This window comes from Hyla sarda, chromosome 1 (assembly GCF_029499605.1).
Source record: "Hyla sarda isolate aHylSar1 chromosome 1, aHylSar1.hap1, whole genome shotgun sequence".
NCBI classification, from domain to species: domain Eukaryota; kingdom Metazoa; phylum Chordata; class Amphibia; order Anura; family Hylidae; genus Hyla; species Hyla sarda.
In genome coordinates this window covers 514,472,316-514,488,949 of record NC_079189.1, presented here as the reverse complement: position 1 = coordinate 514,488,949, position 16,634 = coordinate 514,472,316, and the positions used below count along the sequence as shown (strand labels likewise).

General features: G+C 39.6%; 2 protein-coding genes across 9 annotated transcripts in view; one reads left to right on the top strand and one right to left on the bottom strand.

Annotated features, from left to right (window-relative positions):
• Positions 1-16,634, bottom strand: part of FAM172A (family with sequence similarity 172 member A) — a 525,562-nt gene that overhangs the window by 44,558 nt on the left and 464,370 nt on the right. Inside the window, exon 11 of one of the 8 annotated variants that reach the window (XM_056538208.1) lies at positions 14,915-14,955. The exons of the other annotated variants lie outside the window; for them this stretch is intronic. Coding sequence (XP_056394183.1) covers positions 14,930-14,955 — 26 coding nt within the window. The 3' untranslated portion in view covers positions 14,915-14,929. Of the gene's footprint in view, positions 1-14,914; positions 14,956-16,634 lie in introns of those variants that run through there. 8 annotated transcript variants of the gene reach the window in all.
• The window catches only part of LOC130290507 (translation initiation factor IF-2-like), a 163,764-nt gene that overhangs the window by 53,614 nt on the left and 93,516 nt on the right, over positions 1-16,634 (top strand). The window lies entirely within an intron of this gene.

Genomic DNA, 16,634 nt, shown 5'->3' with positions numbered 1-16,634 from the left:
ATCTCTGCCTGAAGATATTCTGGGCAGCAATTTCATCTGTAGCAGGCACCAGCAGGACAATACAACGCTAGGACCGCTCTGAAATGTGCAGTCTCCATAGATGGCAATGCATCACTGAGTCTAGGGTCTGGAACTTCTGCAGCAGATTCCCTATGGTGAAGAACCCTTGCATAATGGGGTGGGTTAGGGTAAATTAAGTGGACAGTTATACCAAAATTAAGGAACTCGCAGACCTATTCGCATATTGTATGTCCTTATGTTACAGAGCAGGTTCAATTGTAGGGGAGGCAGCAGAGGTAGCTGACCAGGGTCTCCACCACATAGGGGACACCAACTTTGTAGCCACTCCCCGAAGTAAGTAATAGAAATGAGATAAATTGTGTACCTCCAATTCGTATTTGAGTATGTGAGGTGAATATGCAGGTTGTTTTTAAATATATATCTTACCAAGTGTCTCTTTGTTTGGAGCGCTGGTGTGCCATCTGCCTCTATGCAGATAAAGGAACTCTAGCAGCTAAGCAGATGTTTATTGCCATAAGGAAAAAGGAACAAGTGGCTGCCAGATACTTGTAAATATGAAAAAGACAACATGATATGAATGCAATAGAGGCACCATATAGGAAAATACAGTATTTGACATACTTGAGTCCACCCCTCACATTTTTGTAAATATTTTATTATATATTTTCATGGAACAACATGAAGAAATGACCCTCTGCTACAATGTAAAGTAGTGAGTGCACAGTCTGTACAACAGGGTATAATGTTGTGCCCCCTCAAAATTACTCAACACACAGCCATTAATGTCTAAACCTTGGCAACAAAAGTGAGTACACCTCTAAGTGGAAATGTGAAATTTGGGCCCAAAGTGTCAATATTTTATGTGGCCACCCTTATTTTCCAGCACTGCCAGGTTGCACTTAAGGGTGCACTTACTTTTGTTGCCAAGGATTAGACATTAATGGCTGGTTGTTTAGTTATTTGGAGGGGACACAACATTATACACTGTTGTACAGGCTGTGGACTCAGTACTTTACATTGTAGAAGAGGGTCATTTCTTCAGTGTTGTCACATGAAAAGATATAGGGGGAGATTTATCAAAACCCTTACAGAGGAAGAGTGAGGCAGCTGCCAATAGCAACCAATCAGATCGCTTCTTTCATTTAAAAAAAGGCCTCTGATAAATGAATGGAGCAATCTGATTGGTTGCTATGGGCAAATGCCCCACTCTTCCTTTACACAGATTTTGATAAATCTCCTGCATAATATTCACTAAAATGTGAGGGGTGTACTCAAATAGGAACTATTGTTTTCTAACATTCCCAGAGACATTGGATTATATGTGTGATAACTAAAGTTAATGTATAAGAATCTTACATGTCCATACAAGCTTTGAAATGGCTAAAAACGTGTGATCGTCCCTTCTCCCCCACGTTTGCATCTATTTGACGTCTTTACCTGAATAAATGGCTAAGCATCCATTAGACTACATGAGAAGCATCAGCTTAATGCCAAAAGATTATGACCTCCCCAGCAGGACAATAAAGTAATCTGGGCCATTCATGCCTGTGTGCTTACAACTAGTGACAACATAAGTATATACTGTGTCTGAATTTAATAAGTTCAAATGAAATTCTGTGTCAAACAGCAAGCATTGTTGTTAGATGTTTCTGGGAGGCTTTTTCCTTAAACACTGCAATAAAGTGCTTGATTTACATGTCCAAATGCTAAAATCCCAATTTCCCATCCTTCATTTCCTTGTCACGAGTGATAACCATGCTTTTATCTAGGCATGAGAAGAATTTCTGGATTAAGGTGACACAGTGCAGAGCATGTAGTGTTGTCTGCGGCAACCAATTGGGGGTCAACATAGATTACTACAACTCCAGTAGCTTATATCCTTTGGATAGCCAAGGTATCCGACCTGCCACCACTGAATTTGTAGTAGGTTATGAAAATGCAATTTCATCTGGGATAATGCATACATTGCCATACCATGCAACGGCTGTCAACTGTAACAGGTTTTAGAGCATGTATTCATTTTCTGAGGTCTTCTCCATAGACCTGAAAAATTTACTTTGACATTTCTGGTAACATCACACCAATATACCAGTCCTCTTAAATGGGCACTGTCATTATCAAAAACATTTTATATAATCTAGATAACATTTTACGTATATTTGTAATATTCATTGGTTAAAAATTTGTATATTTTTGGCTGAAATAAATGTGTATATTTTTGTGCCAAATTTTTTTTCCATACTTCTTACCATTAGGGGTCCCTCCACTGTCCAAAAAGCTGTCCTACTCCTGCAGCTAGTGCCTGTGTGTTTTGGTTGGCAGCTGTGCCTAGACAAAGTACAGAAAGTGTTCATGGGACAAGCAGGTTTCCGTGCAGGCTCCTGGCTTGTTAATCAGCCTGCTGTGTGATCTGGAGGCGTGTCTCAGTGCACAGAGCAGCCAATTGTCAGCTTTGAGAAGTGAGGGAGGAAGTTCACATATGAGATGTGAGGGCAAGTGTTATTTTTGCCCAAGGAAATTCCCCTTCCTCCTCAGTGAGCTGCATGTCTTGTGAGTATACACGGGAATAAGGAGGCATAAAGTAATGAAAAACTGAATTTAAACACAAGGACAGGATCAGCACCAATAATAGTGTAAGCCTGGAGTATTTTTTTTTTAATCATTGGCTCAATAAAAGACCACAGGTTCAGTGAATAATCAAAAGAAATAAAACGTACACCAAGGAAAACTACTGAGAATTATTGTATGACAAATAAGTACATCATACACAAAACGAGTGGCATAAAACATCTTTGAAATATCACATCATACAAACAGTGAAAATTATTTACTGGGGGTGAAATCCCCTCGTAAGCATGCGTCAGCACCCTTGTGGAAGTCACATTTTAGTGATGTAACATGTGGGGATTCAGTGAGGCAATCGTCCCCTGGATTTTGCCTAATACCATCTGGCCTCTGTCCTTGCTTATCTTCTAGTTTTTTCTTCATATTTGTTAGATTGATGGGCTTGGGTCACTTGGCCATTATACCAGGATATCACCATTTGTTAATAACTATTTGTATGTTTGTACTACTATCTCCAGTTTTATAATTTCTTTATGTTGCCCGATATTATCCTGATATGCTGTAGGGAGGCTAGGTACATTATTGTATTTTGGGCCCCTCTGGCTGTAAATATATGTGTGGGTGTGTGTGTGTGTCGGGGGAAGGGGGGGGGGGGGTTATTTCTGGGGGATTTTCTCCTGACTCTCCATCCTGTGCTTGTATTTAAGTGATTTTAACAGTGTATATGCTATTTTGCATACTTGTGTATATAACATTATTTGATATCTTAATAAAGATTTTGTTACTTTTTCTATTTACTCTATATGGTGTGCTTTTTGTGGTGTTATATATTTTCTTTTTTTGGACTACATTCTATGAATTAACACTGGCAGCAACCAATTGTTGTATTTTGGGACAGAGCCCATGAATATAGTGTTTGGGTATGCTCACATGCAACACATAAAATGGGGGGGGTGGCAACAATACAAGAGGAGTATACATGACTTAGCATGTAGATGGTAATGTAAAGGTGAAATGTTACAGCAAACCCCACATTTAAAGTGCAATGTATACTGACGCCCAGGTGTTGCAGCAGTTTATGGAGTACATACAAGAGTGGGTATGACACCCCAGTTACCAACTAATCCTCAGACACATTCTTTTGGATAGGCTTTGTCTAGTATTTCTTTTCAGTGTTTCTTTGTTTTCTTTTATGTGGGTATGTTTAATCAAGATGTACTTATTTTTCATACACAGTTCTCCTTGCTAATATTTGAAACTTCTTAAAGGACATCTGCAGTACTGGGCATTTTTTTTTTAGTTTACCTCATTTAATAGGTACTTGAAAGACCTTTCCAACTAGGTCTCGCCCGTCAAAATTGGCCCAGCTGTTCTCCCGTTATCAGCACACGAATTCTTGAGGAGAAGTGAAAGTAAAACTACATCTCCCATCATGCCTTGTGCTTACTTCCGCCGGCCAATAGGAATGTCACGTGCCGCACGGGGGAAGATAAATCCTATTGACAGACGGAGAACATGGGTGATCACGTGTTTGGCCGGGGAATGCCGTGTGTGCCGGACCTTACAGATAGGAGGCGCGCATGGGGCTTACAGATGCCTATGGCATATGCATAAGTAGGGAGAACCCGGTGGAGGCTAGGGGGAGGAAAAGAAAAGCGCAAAGGCTGCTGGGAGGATGACATCTCCATCTCAAAGATGGCGGCTGCAATGAAAAGAATAGGGGACGGATGCAGGACAACTGGGCTATGCTGGCAAGTACAATATCTCAGAAACGGCTGCATATAGGTAAATATAACTAATAGACAGAATGGTATAACTTTTGTATGGGGAACATTTAGGCAGGAATTTTTTACCACTACAGTTGTCCTTTAAATGCTTCAACCCAGAATTATTTGCCATAAGAAGCAGATATATATTAGTTAGCGCTGAATTATAGTGATGTTATATATATTATAGGGAAAGTGGTTAAACTATGTTGAAAAGAGACGACCAATTTTTTAAAGTTGTTTTCAGAGCAGTTGTCACTGCTCATACTCTATTCCTCTACACAGTATATATACATATATATACACATATGCACTGCTCAAGAAGGGCCAGAAATAATCACTAGTGAGACTAAACAGTAAGAACTTTGTGGTCTGTTCTGAGGCAAAGAATGTCTCTAGAGGGGTTTTCTCGGACTTGATGTTGATGGCCAGCAGGTGCGAACTTCAGTACCAGAAGCAGCCAAAACTCTACATCTTCATGTCAGAGTATACAATTAAAGGACATGGCACTGACTAGAATGCATCAGTTCCTTCACCCAGCTGACTGTAGAGTTGGCAGAAGTTACTAGGCTATCCTACATATAGGTTATCAATATTAAAGTACACGTACACTAGGTTAACTCAACGTGTAAAGCAGACAAATGTACATACACACACACAATGTAAAAAGTTGTACAAAAAGTATTTTCTCATTTTTTCCCCATACGATGGCAGAAACACTTTTTATACAGCAATTAACAGTTTTTTTTCCAAGAGACCTCACAGAATCACAGCACACTACGCAAGCCTGAAATGTGCTAAGCAAAACAGAAGGAATAATGAGGACAACTGTGTAACTCAAGAGAATGAACACAACTTTACAGACCTCAATGTGCTCATTTCCATTTGGTATTGGTATAAAGAGACTAGATGCCAGAGATTATAGAACGATCTAATGTTCTGAAGAAGCCAAATTAGCCCTAAGAAATAAACGGATACCACAATCTCTAGTGTCATACCAACTGTTAATCCTTTTGTTGCTCGGAAAGATTTTGCTATGAGCTACAATCACTACAAAGACTGTGTTTTTTAATCAACCAACAAAATGTACATGAATAATCATTAATAGCAGCTCAAAGTTGCAAATTATTCCATCTGAGACCATTTCTAAAGTCATTAACAGGATTCGAAAGTAAAGATGAAAAAAAAAAAGTCGCATGAAGGAGTGGATTCCTTTGTATCACTATGAAGCAAGAGAGATGAAGTCACTTACACAAAGAAACAAATAAAAGCTACACTGAACACAGCACTCTTAAAATAAATCAGTCCAAAGAGATTGGTTTAGAGGTATACCGTACCTCAGCCTCCTCTACAACTCTTATAAGTTACTAAAGTTTTTGTTACTTTTCTTACATCATGAAGGAAACTTGCTTTACCCTTAGGCAATATTAATAGCGAGCAACAGTGGGCATCATATTTAATGTATCTCCCTGGATAAACTATGGTGCTTCTAATTTATTTCTAGTTTTATATTAACCTGTTAAGGAGGACCCAGGGCGGAAACTTACGCCCTGAGTCCCGGTCCTGCGATATAATGCGGGGTCACACAGTGACCCAGCATCATATCGCGGCGGGCCCGGCGTCATAGTGAAGCCGGGACCCGCCGCTAATAACACGCAGCACTGATCGCGGTTCGCGGCTAAAAACGGCACTGATCGGCACTGATCGCGGTTCGAGGCTAAAAACGATAGTAAAAGTGCCCGGCTTGCTCAGGGAGCTGTTCGGGATGCCGCGACACAGGAGGAAGGTCTCTTACCTTCCTTCCTGCAGGCTGAGCTCCAGGCTGGGCTCCAGGCTTGAGCATTCAATCGCCGAAAACACTGATTGATCCATTCCTATGGGGATCAATCAGTATTAAAGATCAGTAAATGCAATGTTATAGCCCCTCATGGGAGCTATAATATTGCATAAGAAAAGTGTAAAAAAAATCATTAACCCTTTCAATTATCCCTTCCCCTAATAAAAGTTTGAATCACCCGGCATTTCCAAGAATAAAAAAAACAGTGTAAATAAAAATAAACATATGTGGTATCGTCGGGTGCGGAAATGTCCGAATTATAAAAATATACCGCTTTCTAAACCGCACGTTCAATGGCGTACGCGCAAAAAATTCCAAAGTCCAAAATAGCGCATTTTTGATCACTTTTTATACCACAAAAAAGTGAATAAAAAGTGATCAAAAAGTCTGATCAGAACAAAAATGGTACCGCTAAAAACTTCAGATCACGGCGCAAAAAATGAGCCCTCATAGCGCCCTGAACACAGAAAAATAAAAAAGTTATAGGGCTCAGAAAATGACAATTTTAAACATATACATTTTCCTGCATGTATTCATTATTAAAGAATATACTATACTATAAAGGCGTGGGAAGCACATCAATATCAGTCATACAATTTTGGATCTAGTGGGGTCAATATATTTTATCATCTAGATCTTCAATACCTTCCATATTATTTTGGTAGGTCTCCACGGTTCCAAGTTTGCCTAGTCCAGGATATAGTTTATACTTTGTCAGAGTATTGTGCGAGAGCTTCAATATCCATATTCTTTGTAGCTGCTTTATTTTAGTATTATTAATTTATATTAGCTATTCGATATATTTATGGGGTAAATAAGGGTTTTGTGAGATTGTTATTGCAAAGAAACCTATCGTGGAACCAATGAGCAACATAGTGATTTCAAGAACATGGAAATATTGTACTGGTACTATTTCCATAATACTACAGAAAAACTCCCATGATGCCCAGACAGAAGTGTAGGCTGTCCATGCCTGCAGCACGCTGAAGCTGTAAGGATTAAATTGGCAATTATGTGTGAGGGTTTTTTAATTTAGGATAAGAGTGGCTGCATTCGTGAGTTAGCGGGTGATCTTAAAAGGAATTAGAGTATAGATGTAGAGACATACAATAAATTAGGAGTTTCAGAGTAGTTTTATAATTATTTAATTCCTATTGTCTCTTTTTATCTATTTGACTAATGATGACAGCATAATTATTCTGCAGAAAATAGGGAGAAAAAGTGTTGGATAATAAAGTGCCTGTGTATGAAAGATTACAAATAGTCTTATCACTAAAGGGATTAAGTAATGAGTGTAAAACCCCTTCAGAGCATGTGCTTACCATCGAAACATATACAGCTAATGGAAAAAAAATATACAAAATAATCAAAAAAAGATTAGTACTCTTCTATGGAGAACTGGGAAACTCTCCCGTAGGATTAAACCGAATTTATATTAGATGCATATGTAACACGATAGGAGTGGTATTTTAAATGGAAGAATACCAATATACTTCCAATAAGAAATTAAGGAAGTCCACACCTTTAGTATAGCTAACCTTTTGGAATAGTGACTGGCACAAATAACAGAAAAGTAAGTCTGGGCTCACACTGTAGTTACCCATAGACAAGTGCAGAAGTCTCATTGTCTAGAAATGAATGGAGGGGGCGTGGTGTTACATTACGGGGTGAGGGGGGGGGGGGTTGGCTAGACATCACGTCTCTGTCTCGGAAGCAGCGTCCGGCACAGAATACCGGGTGCTGCACGGAGATCACGGATAGGGGATAAAATGTCTAAAGGCGAAATACCCCTTTAATTTTCAGTAATTTTTTATTTATTATTGCTTTTGTCAGTTTCAAGTTATTTCAGGAGCATTGTATTTTTTTCTGGCTTCAACGGAAGAGGACCAACAATTTTGTCCATGTTTGCTAATATGTAAACATACATTGGCCCTTATTTACTAAGAGTGGAGTGTAGGTTTCTTTGTGGGTTTTAATTCCCTACAATTTATTTTCCACAGTATTTACTAAGCCTTCCCTACAGTTTCCACTTTCCCTACACTTTGCTTTTTTTACACACATCCACCACATTTTCTGTGGAAACTTTAGTAAATATGTTGTGATGTTGTGAAAATGTCGGGAACACGCCCCTTTTCTGTGACCACGCCCCCATTGCACCAGCGGTCACGCCCCTTTTCCGGGTTTTCCGAGCAAAATAGAGAGTTAGTTGGGGTTTTTTAAATTCAGGCGCAATTTCAGGCGCAAATTCAGGTGCAGACAGAATTTCAGGCGCAATGCGACAGAAACTGGCGCACAACCCGACAAAACATGTCGGGTTTGCAATAGTAAATGAGGGCCAATGTATATGATAAATATGACAGTTCATACTGGAGTAAGTTGGAAAAACATCAATTGTTCTAGATGACTTGGTATAACTGGACAGTATAGGAATTATGAAAACTGTGTGAGGCTAGGAACACATGTTGCAGTTGTGATGAAGATTTTTTTGTAGCCAAAAATATACCAAAGGCAGAAGTCTATCCAGCTGGGAGGACTAATATAAAGGAAGGTGTTATACGTCCCCTTTCTAGCTTGATTCACTTCTGCCTTTGCAGATATGCTGCATTTTTTTGTAGTAGAAAATATTCCAAAGTGTGTTCCTACCTAAATGTACTATGAATGCCCTTGTTCTAAAGGTTGTAGGTCTAAGCAGCCAGGCTCCCCACCACCATAATAACATCTATCATCTATTATGTACAGAAATCCTATGTGACTTGGTTAACCTAAAATGTGCTTTAAGGACTACCAAATGGTTCAACATGGGAAGCTAATAGATGAGTATTTAATTTCTTAAAGGGGTATTCCAGGCAAAAACTTTTTTTTATATATCAACTGGCTCCGGAAAGTTAAACAGATTTGTAAATTACTTCTATTAAAAAATCTTAATCCTTCCAATAGTTATTAGCTTCTGAAGTTTTCTGTCTAACTGCTCATTGATGATGTCACGTCCCGGGAGCTGTGCATGATGGGAAAATATCCCAATAGGAACTGCACAGCTCCTGGGATGTGAGTCATCAGAAAGCAGTTAGACAGAAAACAACAACTCAACTTCAGAAGCTAATAACTATTGGAAGGATTAAGATTTTTTAATCAAAGTAATTTACAAATCTGTTTAGCTTTCCGGAGCCAGTTGATATATATAAAAAAAAGTTTTGGCCTGGAATACCCCTTTAAGTAATGCACACAGACTTGTTGTAGCATGTAAATGCTTTCCCATATACAAAGGAAATAATCACCTGTGCAGTGTAATCTTTTGTCCATTTCTTTGTATTTCACTACTGAACAAGTCAATAAACACATACATGATAAGTATTTGGGTGTCTATCTATACACAGAACTTGAAATGATATAGTATTTTTCATCTTATTAGCAAATAAAAAATATATACCCAAGAAGGTTGTGTTGACCACAGCTGTATTTTTACATATTTATCCTTTGAAAAATCCTACAAACAGCAAATTAACAAAATAGCTGTTACTGGCCCTTTAATAATACATAACTATTTTAACTTTTGTTTTTAGAAAATCCTCTTCAACAACTCAAGATCACTAGCTAACTTAATACAGATTGCCTGAACCTCAAGTACCCGACTGATCACATAATATACCGTATTTTTTGCCCTATAGGACGCACTGGCGTATAAGACGCACCCAATTTATAGGTGCAAAATCTGAAAAAAATTAAGATTCTGAACCCAATAGTGGTCTTCAACCTGCGGACCTCCAGATGTTGCAAAACTACAACTCCCAGCATGCCCAGACAGCCAACGGCCAGTCACCGCTGCCCTGGATGTCGCTCCATCGCTGTCGCCGCGTCCCCGTCGCTCCGGAACGTCTCTGCTGCCGGCCGGGTATCCTCGCTCTCTGTCGCCGCCATCACGCCGTTACGCACGCCGACGCACGTATGCGACGACTTGATGACGAGGAAGGAGAGCGCCGGCCATATAGGGGATCCCGGCATGGAGCAGACACCGAGGAGGCAGGTAAGGTCCCTCCCGGTGTCCTGTAAGCACTAACCCGGCTGTTCAGTCGGGCTGTTCGGGACCGCCGCGGTGAAAGCCGGGTTAGTGTTATTTTTGCTTCAGACGCGGCGGTCAGCTTTGATCGCCCCGTCTGAAGGGTTAATACAGGGCATCACCGCGATCAGTGATGTCCTGTATTAGCCGCGGGTCCCGGCCGTTGATGGCCACAGGGACCGCCGCGATAGGGGTGTATTCACCGTATAAGACGCACCGACTTTTCCCCCCCAGCTTTGGGGAAGAAAAAGTGCGTCTTATACGGCGAAAAATAGGGTAAGTAGAATTTGTTGAACACTGGTCCGGAATCATAATTTTTATATCGTAGACAGTAAGACTTTTCGTTACACTTCTTTGCAATTTACATTGCATATATATATACTTTGAAATGCTTCTGATGCATACATGGAATGTGTTCATAGGGCATTCTTGCCTACGCTATTTAACCACTTTCCGCTTTGAAAGGTATGGGCAAGTCCTTGCAGCTGGCAAGTTCTTGTAACAGGATGTATCCATACTTCTTACCTATTTCTTCTTCTATGGGATGCGTCAAAGAAGATCAGCAGTGGGAGCCGGCAGTTAATAAGACCACGCCTCCCTCGTGACGTCATACCACGCCCCCTACATTCATGTCTATGGGAGGGGGCGTAACAGCCATTACGTCCCCTCCCATAGGCATGAATGGAGGGGGCGTGACGTGAAGTCCCCAGGGGGCGTGGTACTACATCACGTCTTCAGTCCCGGAAACCCCAAGGTTTCCGAAGCCGGAGATGCAGCTCCGCATAGAATGCGGGTTCTCAGGGAGATTGCTGGGGGTCCAAGTGGCGGGCCCCCGCAATCAGACATATTATCCTCTATCCTTTGGATAGTGGATAAAATATTTTATCCCAGAATACCCCTTTAACTCAATAGACGCAATGGTCAGTACAGATGGATAGGTAATCAATAGGAAAAAAAATTCTGGTCAACCCCTTTAAACAACATTGGAAATAAAGCATGATTGGAAGAAAGGTTTTTTGATGACCGCTTTTTCAAAGGGTCAACTGGGGATCCTCCTCTCAAAGTACAATAGAGAGTTGCTAATAATGAATAGCTGCCCCTATTAAACGGTCGGCTATTCATTTTAATGGGCTGACATTACGTTTCTCCAATAAGTTCCATGTATACGGCAGTAGCCTGTCAAAATGGGATGCCAACGTCAATGTGTGTGTACTGGCACAAGCCCCTTTGACTTTGATGGCCAAAATGTATTCAGTTGACTATGGTCAGGCCTGTAAAGTCAGATGGGCCCATGCCAGTATGTGGCATATACATCAGCATCCCACAGCATTGACAGGTTGTCGAAATATACATGGAACATATTGCAGAGTCATAACATGAACCAAGCCTAAAACTAAATGTATGGCTAAATGCAACTTACAACTTTTAAATTAAGAACTCAACTCTTTAACTTCCGTTACACTAACCAATATGTTAGCCTGTATCTACTAAGGAAAGATGAATAAAATAAGTGTTGTGTTTACCAGTCAGCATGTCATAGTCTTATATAACTAAAAGAAGCATGTGAAGAAAGATTGCACTGAACGTAAAATATTAAAGATGGCTCATTTTCATGAGATCTGGTGGGAGTTCTGCACGGATGTGTTTTTTTCAGGTGCATGATGTTGGTACCATCATAATAACTCATTACATGTGAGTAACGAAAGTGTAAGCTTTACTAAAGGAAGGCAAGGATTATGTTAGGATGATAGGACAACTTATAGGGGAGAAGATTTATTATGTCTTTTAGGTAGATAACAAGTGCACATAGTCTGCAGAGACTTTATTTATTTATGCACTACCATATGACACAGGGTTTTGCCTTTAGCACTACAAAACAGAGACAGATTTTCTGTGTTTTTTGTAGGTATTACTGTATACAGTCTTATTATTATTGCCTTCTGCTCCGACAACCTCCAGTGGGCTTGTCTCCGAGTCTCACACATATCACCTGCTTAAAGAATGAGATGATACTTGTAAAAATAAACCTTATCCTGTCATCACGTTCACAAATGTCAAAGTTTCTCTGTTCCAAAACTTAGAGATAATGGAGAAAATGCCTTTTTTTCCACACTCATTAGAAGTCATTGTATTACTCTTTTGCTAGGCATTGGGCTACTTGGGAAATTTGTGGAAGAGTTTGGGTGTACTGTTTATCCATCAAACCAGAAAATACTGGAGATAATGGCTATAATAGAAAACCTGTAGTAAAAAATATTCTCTATGTTATAATCCACAATGGCTGTTATGGATATTTTATAGCAATAATCCGGGTGATTCAGTCATCTACCTAAAGTCCTTATACCACATGCACCTCAGTGTGTAAATTAAAGTTTAGAATCTTAATCTCCCTAATAGAGTGCTCCAAATCCTTATCTCTCTAATCAAGTACTTTGAACCATAATCTCTCTAACACTGTGCTCCTAATCCTAATCTCTCTAACAGAGTGCTCCAAATCCTTATGTCTCTAATAGAGTGCTGGAACACTCATCTCTCTAATCGAGTGCTCTATGCAATTTAATAGCTTCATTTACTTGCAAGCTGCACACTCCATTCACTTCAATACAGGACAGAGTAGAAGGAGGCTTTACTTCCTCCTTGCTAAGAGAGAAATAATTATAGTTAAAGGGGATATCCACCATAAGGTGATTTTAGTACGTACCTGCCAGACAGTAATAGCCATGCTTAGGAAGGATCTGCACTTCTATTAGGGCTAAATGCTATTTTGTGAGACTACAATGATGCTGAGGCTATCTTTTTCCTGTTGGCTATTTCCTGTTGGAGATTCCTTCTTTAAACTACCCATTGTTTGTAAGTTTGAGGTCATTTTCCTCCCTCCCACACATCAGCCACCCCACCCACTGAAAAAAAATTAGCTGAATTCCATTCAAAAGACCAGTGTTTTCTAACCAGTGTGCCTTGCCTCCAGCTGTTGCAAAAATACAACTAGTTACAGAATGATCTCTCTCCCACCCAGCGGTCGCTCCACCCATTGAAGCAGACAGGCTCCCTGTCATCACCTAGCTAGCGATTAAATGTCTCGGCCGCACTGCAACCTAGAAAAACCTGAGACAACAGTAATTTTGAATGCTCTGTTCGTGTCAAGAACTGTCCAGAGTAGGAGCAAATCCCCATAGCAAACCTCTCCTGCTCTTGACAGTTCCTGACACGGACAGAGATGTCAGCAGAGAGCACTGTGGTCAGACTGAAAATCACTTCACAACTTCCTCTGGAGCATACAACAGTCGATAAGTACTGGATGGATTAAGGTTTTTTTAAATAAGTAATTTACAAATCTGTTTAACTTTCTAGCACCAGTTGTTTTGAAAAAAAAAAAAAAAAATCCAGAATTTTCCTCTGGAGTACTCCTTAAAATTACATAAATACATGCAACATATTATCCAAACAAGAAATTTACAAGTGTGTGTATGTAGAGCAGGGTTTTCTGCAGAGCCCCTAGAAAATAATCTTCTCAGGAAACCAATACCAATAATTATTTAAAAAAAATAATCTACTGTTCATAACCTACTAACTGCTTATCAGTCAGAATATTTTTTATTTATTTGTAAACAGATTAATGAATCAATAAGGAAGCATGCTACAAATCCTGAATTCTGTACCTCTGTCAAATAAAAAAAGTTTCAGGCTTGATGCTTAAAGGGGTACTCTGGTGGAAAACAATTATTTTTAAATCAACTGGTGCTACAAAGTTATACATATTTGTAAATTACTTCTATTTACCAATCTTCATCCTTCCAGTACTTATCAGCTTCTGTATGTTCCACAGGAAGTTCTTTTCTTTTTGAATTTCTTTTCTACCTGACCACAGTGCTCTCTGCTGACACCTCTGTCTATATCAGGAACTGTCCAAAGCAGGAGAGGTTTTCTATGGGGATTTGCTACTATTCTGGACAGTTCCTGACATGGACAGAGGTGTCAACAGAGAGCACTGTGGTCGGACAGAAAATAAATTCAAAAAGTAAAGAACTTCCTGTGTCTGTATCAGAAACTGTCCTAAGCAGGAGAGGTTTTCTATGGGGATTTGCTACTATTCTGGACAGTTCCTGACATGGACAGAGGTGTCAACAGAGAGCAACGTGGTCAGACAGAAAAGAAATTCAAAAAGTAAAGAACTTCATGTGGAGCATACAGCAGCTGATAAGTACTGAAAGGAGTAGAATTTTTAAATAGAAGTAATTTACAAATCAGTTGAAATTTCTGGCACCAGATGATTTAAAAAAAAAAGTAGTATACCACGGAGTACCCCTTTAAATTATATACTAGCATTAAGCTGAACACATTTATTTTAATTTTTTTTACTTAAAGGGAACCTATCCCCATGAGAAGCTGAGCAAACGGATACAGATTATTGTTGGAAAAAGATTGAATATAACTTGTAACTTTAATTGAATTCCCTCCTCTTTCTATTCTTAGGAGTTCAGTGGGTGGTCCTATGATTGAGTGACACTGTCCACAGGACTCCTAAGAATATAAAGAGCCGGAAATCAGTCAATGAGATACAAGTTATACTGAATATTTTACCACAAAGATATATCTATCTATCTATACATACATACAGAAGGTGGAGAAAGATCTACTGGAAATGGTGTATTCAACGGCGCTCTCCTCTGGATGCTCGGAAGCAGTTTAGCAAATAACTGTCAGGAAGTGGACTTGATATAAAAAATAAAAAATGATTTATTGGAGGCATAAAAATGAACCACGCATTTGACTTACTTTTAGAAGCACTAATTTTTATCATCATAAAAGAAGATTTTAGATCACCACAAAAACAGCAAGAGACTTTTTGAACATCATCTGCATGACTTATAACTGCTTTTACTGAATGTATTTCATGTTATGGGACACTTATGCATGATTTTCGCGGGCTTGGATGGATATAAAAGGAGCGTTACATCCAACCGCCAATCAGAGAACCCGACGAAGAGGTGATCCTTGCTTAGGAAGGACCTGTGCTTGTCTTGGAGCTAAATGGCTCAGTTGTGTGTCAACCATAACACTATGGCTTTCTTTTTTGAAAAATTTCATGTTGGAGTTCCTTCCCTTTAACTACAAGTCCCAGGATCCCTTGTTAGTGAGGTCACCTTTCTCCCTCCCACACATCAGCCACCCCACCCACTGAAGCACACCAGAGCTGCCTTTCATGTGGTGCTGTAAACATTAGATCAGTGTTTTCTAATCGGGATGCCTCCAGCTGTTGCATAACTACAATTTCCTATAGAATGATCTCCCTCCCACCAAGCCAATGCTCCACCTATTGAAGCAAAGAGGCTCCTTTTGAACACCTGACTAGTGATGTAATGTCTCGGACTGCACGGCAACCTGGGAAAACGTGAGACAACACGCATTTTGTATGCTGTTAAAAATAAACATTGGGGCAAAGATCACATAAGAATTTCGAGGCCACCATGAAACACAGGTACAGACACTATATTATGAACTACACTAACTTTACAGCCCCTGTAGTATAGTCAAATAAAAAAAATTCTTTAATGCATTGGAGTGCAACTACTTTGGGCTGCGAAGTTTCAAATATAAATTATTTCAAACCCCAAATTAATTTAGACAGTAGAGTAACAGAGTAATTAAGACTAGACTCCTAAATCAGGACTGCTTAAACAATATTCCAAAATTAATCACACAAAAATAAATTATTTATGAATAATTTTTTATAAATTATTTATAAATAAATATAACATTTATCTATCTCTCCTCACTCGGGGTTTCCCTTCTTTTCAAGGATTTGGCAGCCATTGCTGGGATGTTGTATGTTCTGATACCAGGCTTCTTTGCTGGTTTGAAACCACCAATTGCGGCACCGTACCCATGTTATGGTCCCAAAGAACATGCTAGTCAATAAAGTGCTGTAACTACTGTAGACTCTCTGCAGTGAGAGAGGGGTATGAAAAATATACAAACAGGGAGGAGTCATGAGTGGAAGCAGTAACCTGAACTAGCAGGCTTGTAAAAAAACAGTGACCAGCTGTAACTTTACAATTAGGAATGAGGTCAGGGCTGCAGTACAAATGACTGAGATTTCATGGAAAAGATTTCAAAATACCTACATAAATAAATGTGACATGTGTTCCCTTGAGTTACACTTCAAAGTGGATATTCCAGGACTTTTTTTCTTCAGCCTTTGAGCCCATGATGCCAAGTTCTAATACTGTGTAATAAGCTTCTATTACCTCTGTGCACTGCTTTGTCCAGTTTGCAGGAAAAGGGCCCCCACCCAGAAGTACTGTAGACCTTTCCAGCATTCCATGCATCAAAGAAAATACCCCATAAGTCATATGGTCTCCAGGGGGCTTGGCTTTGCTGCAGTGGATAG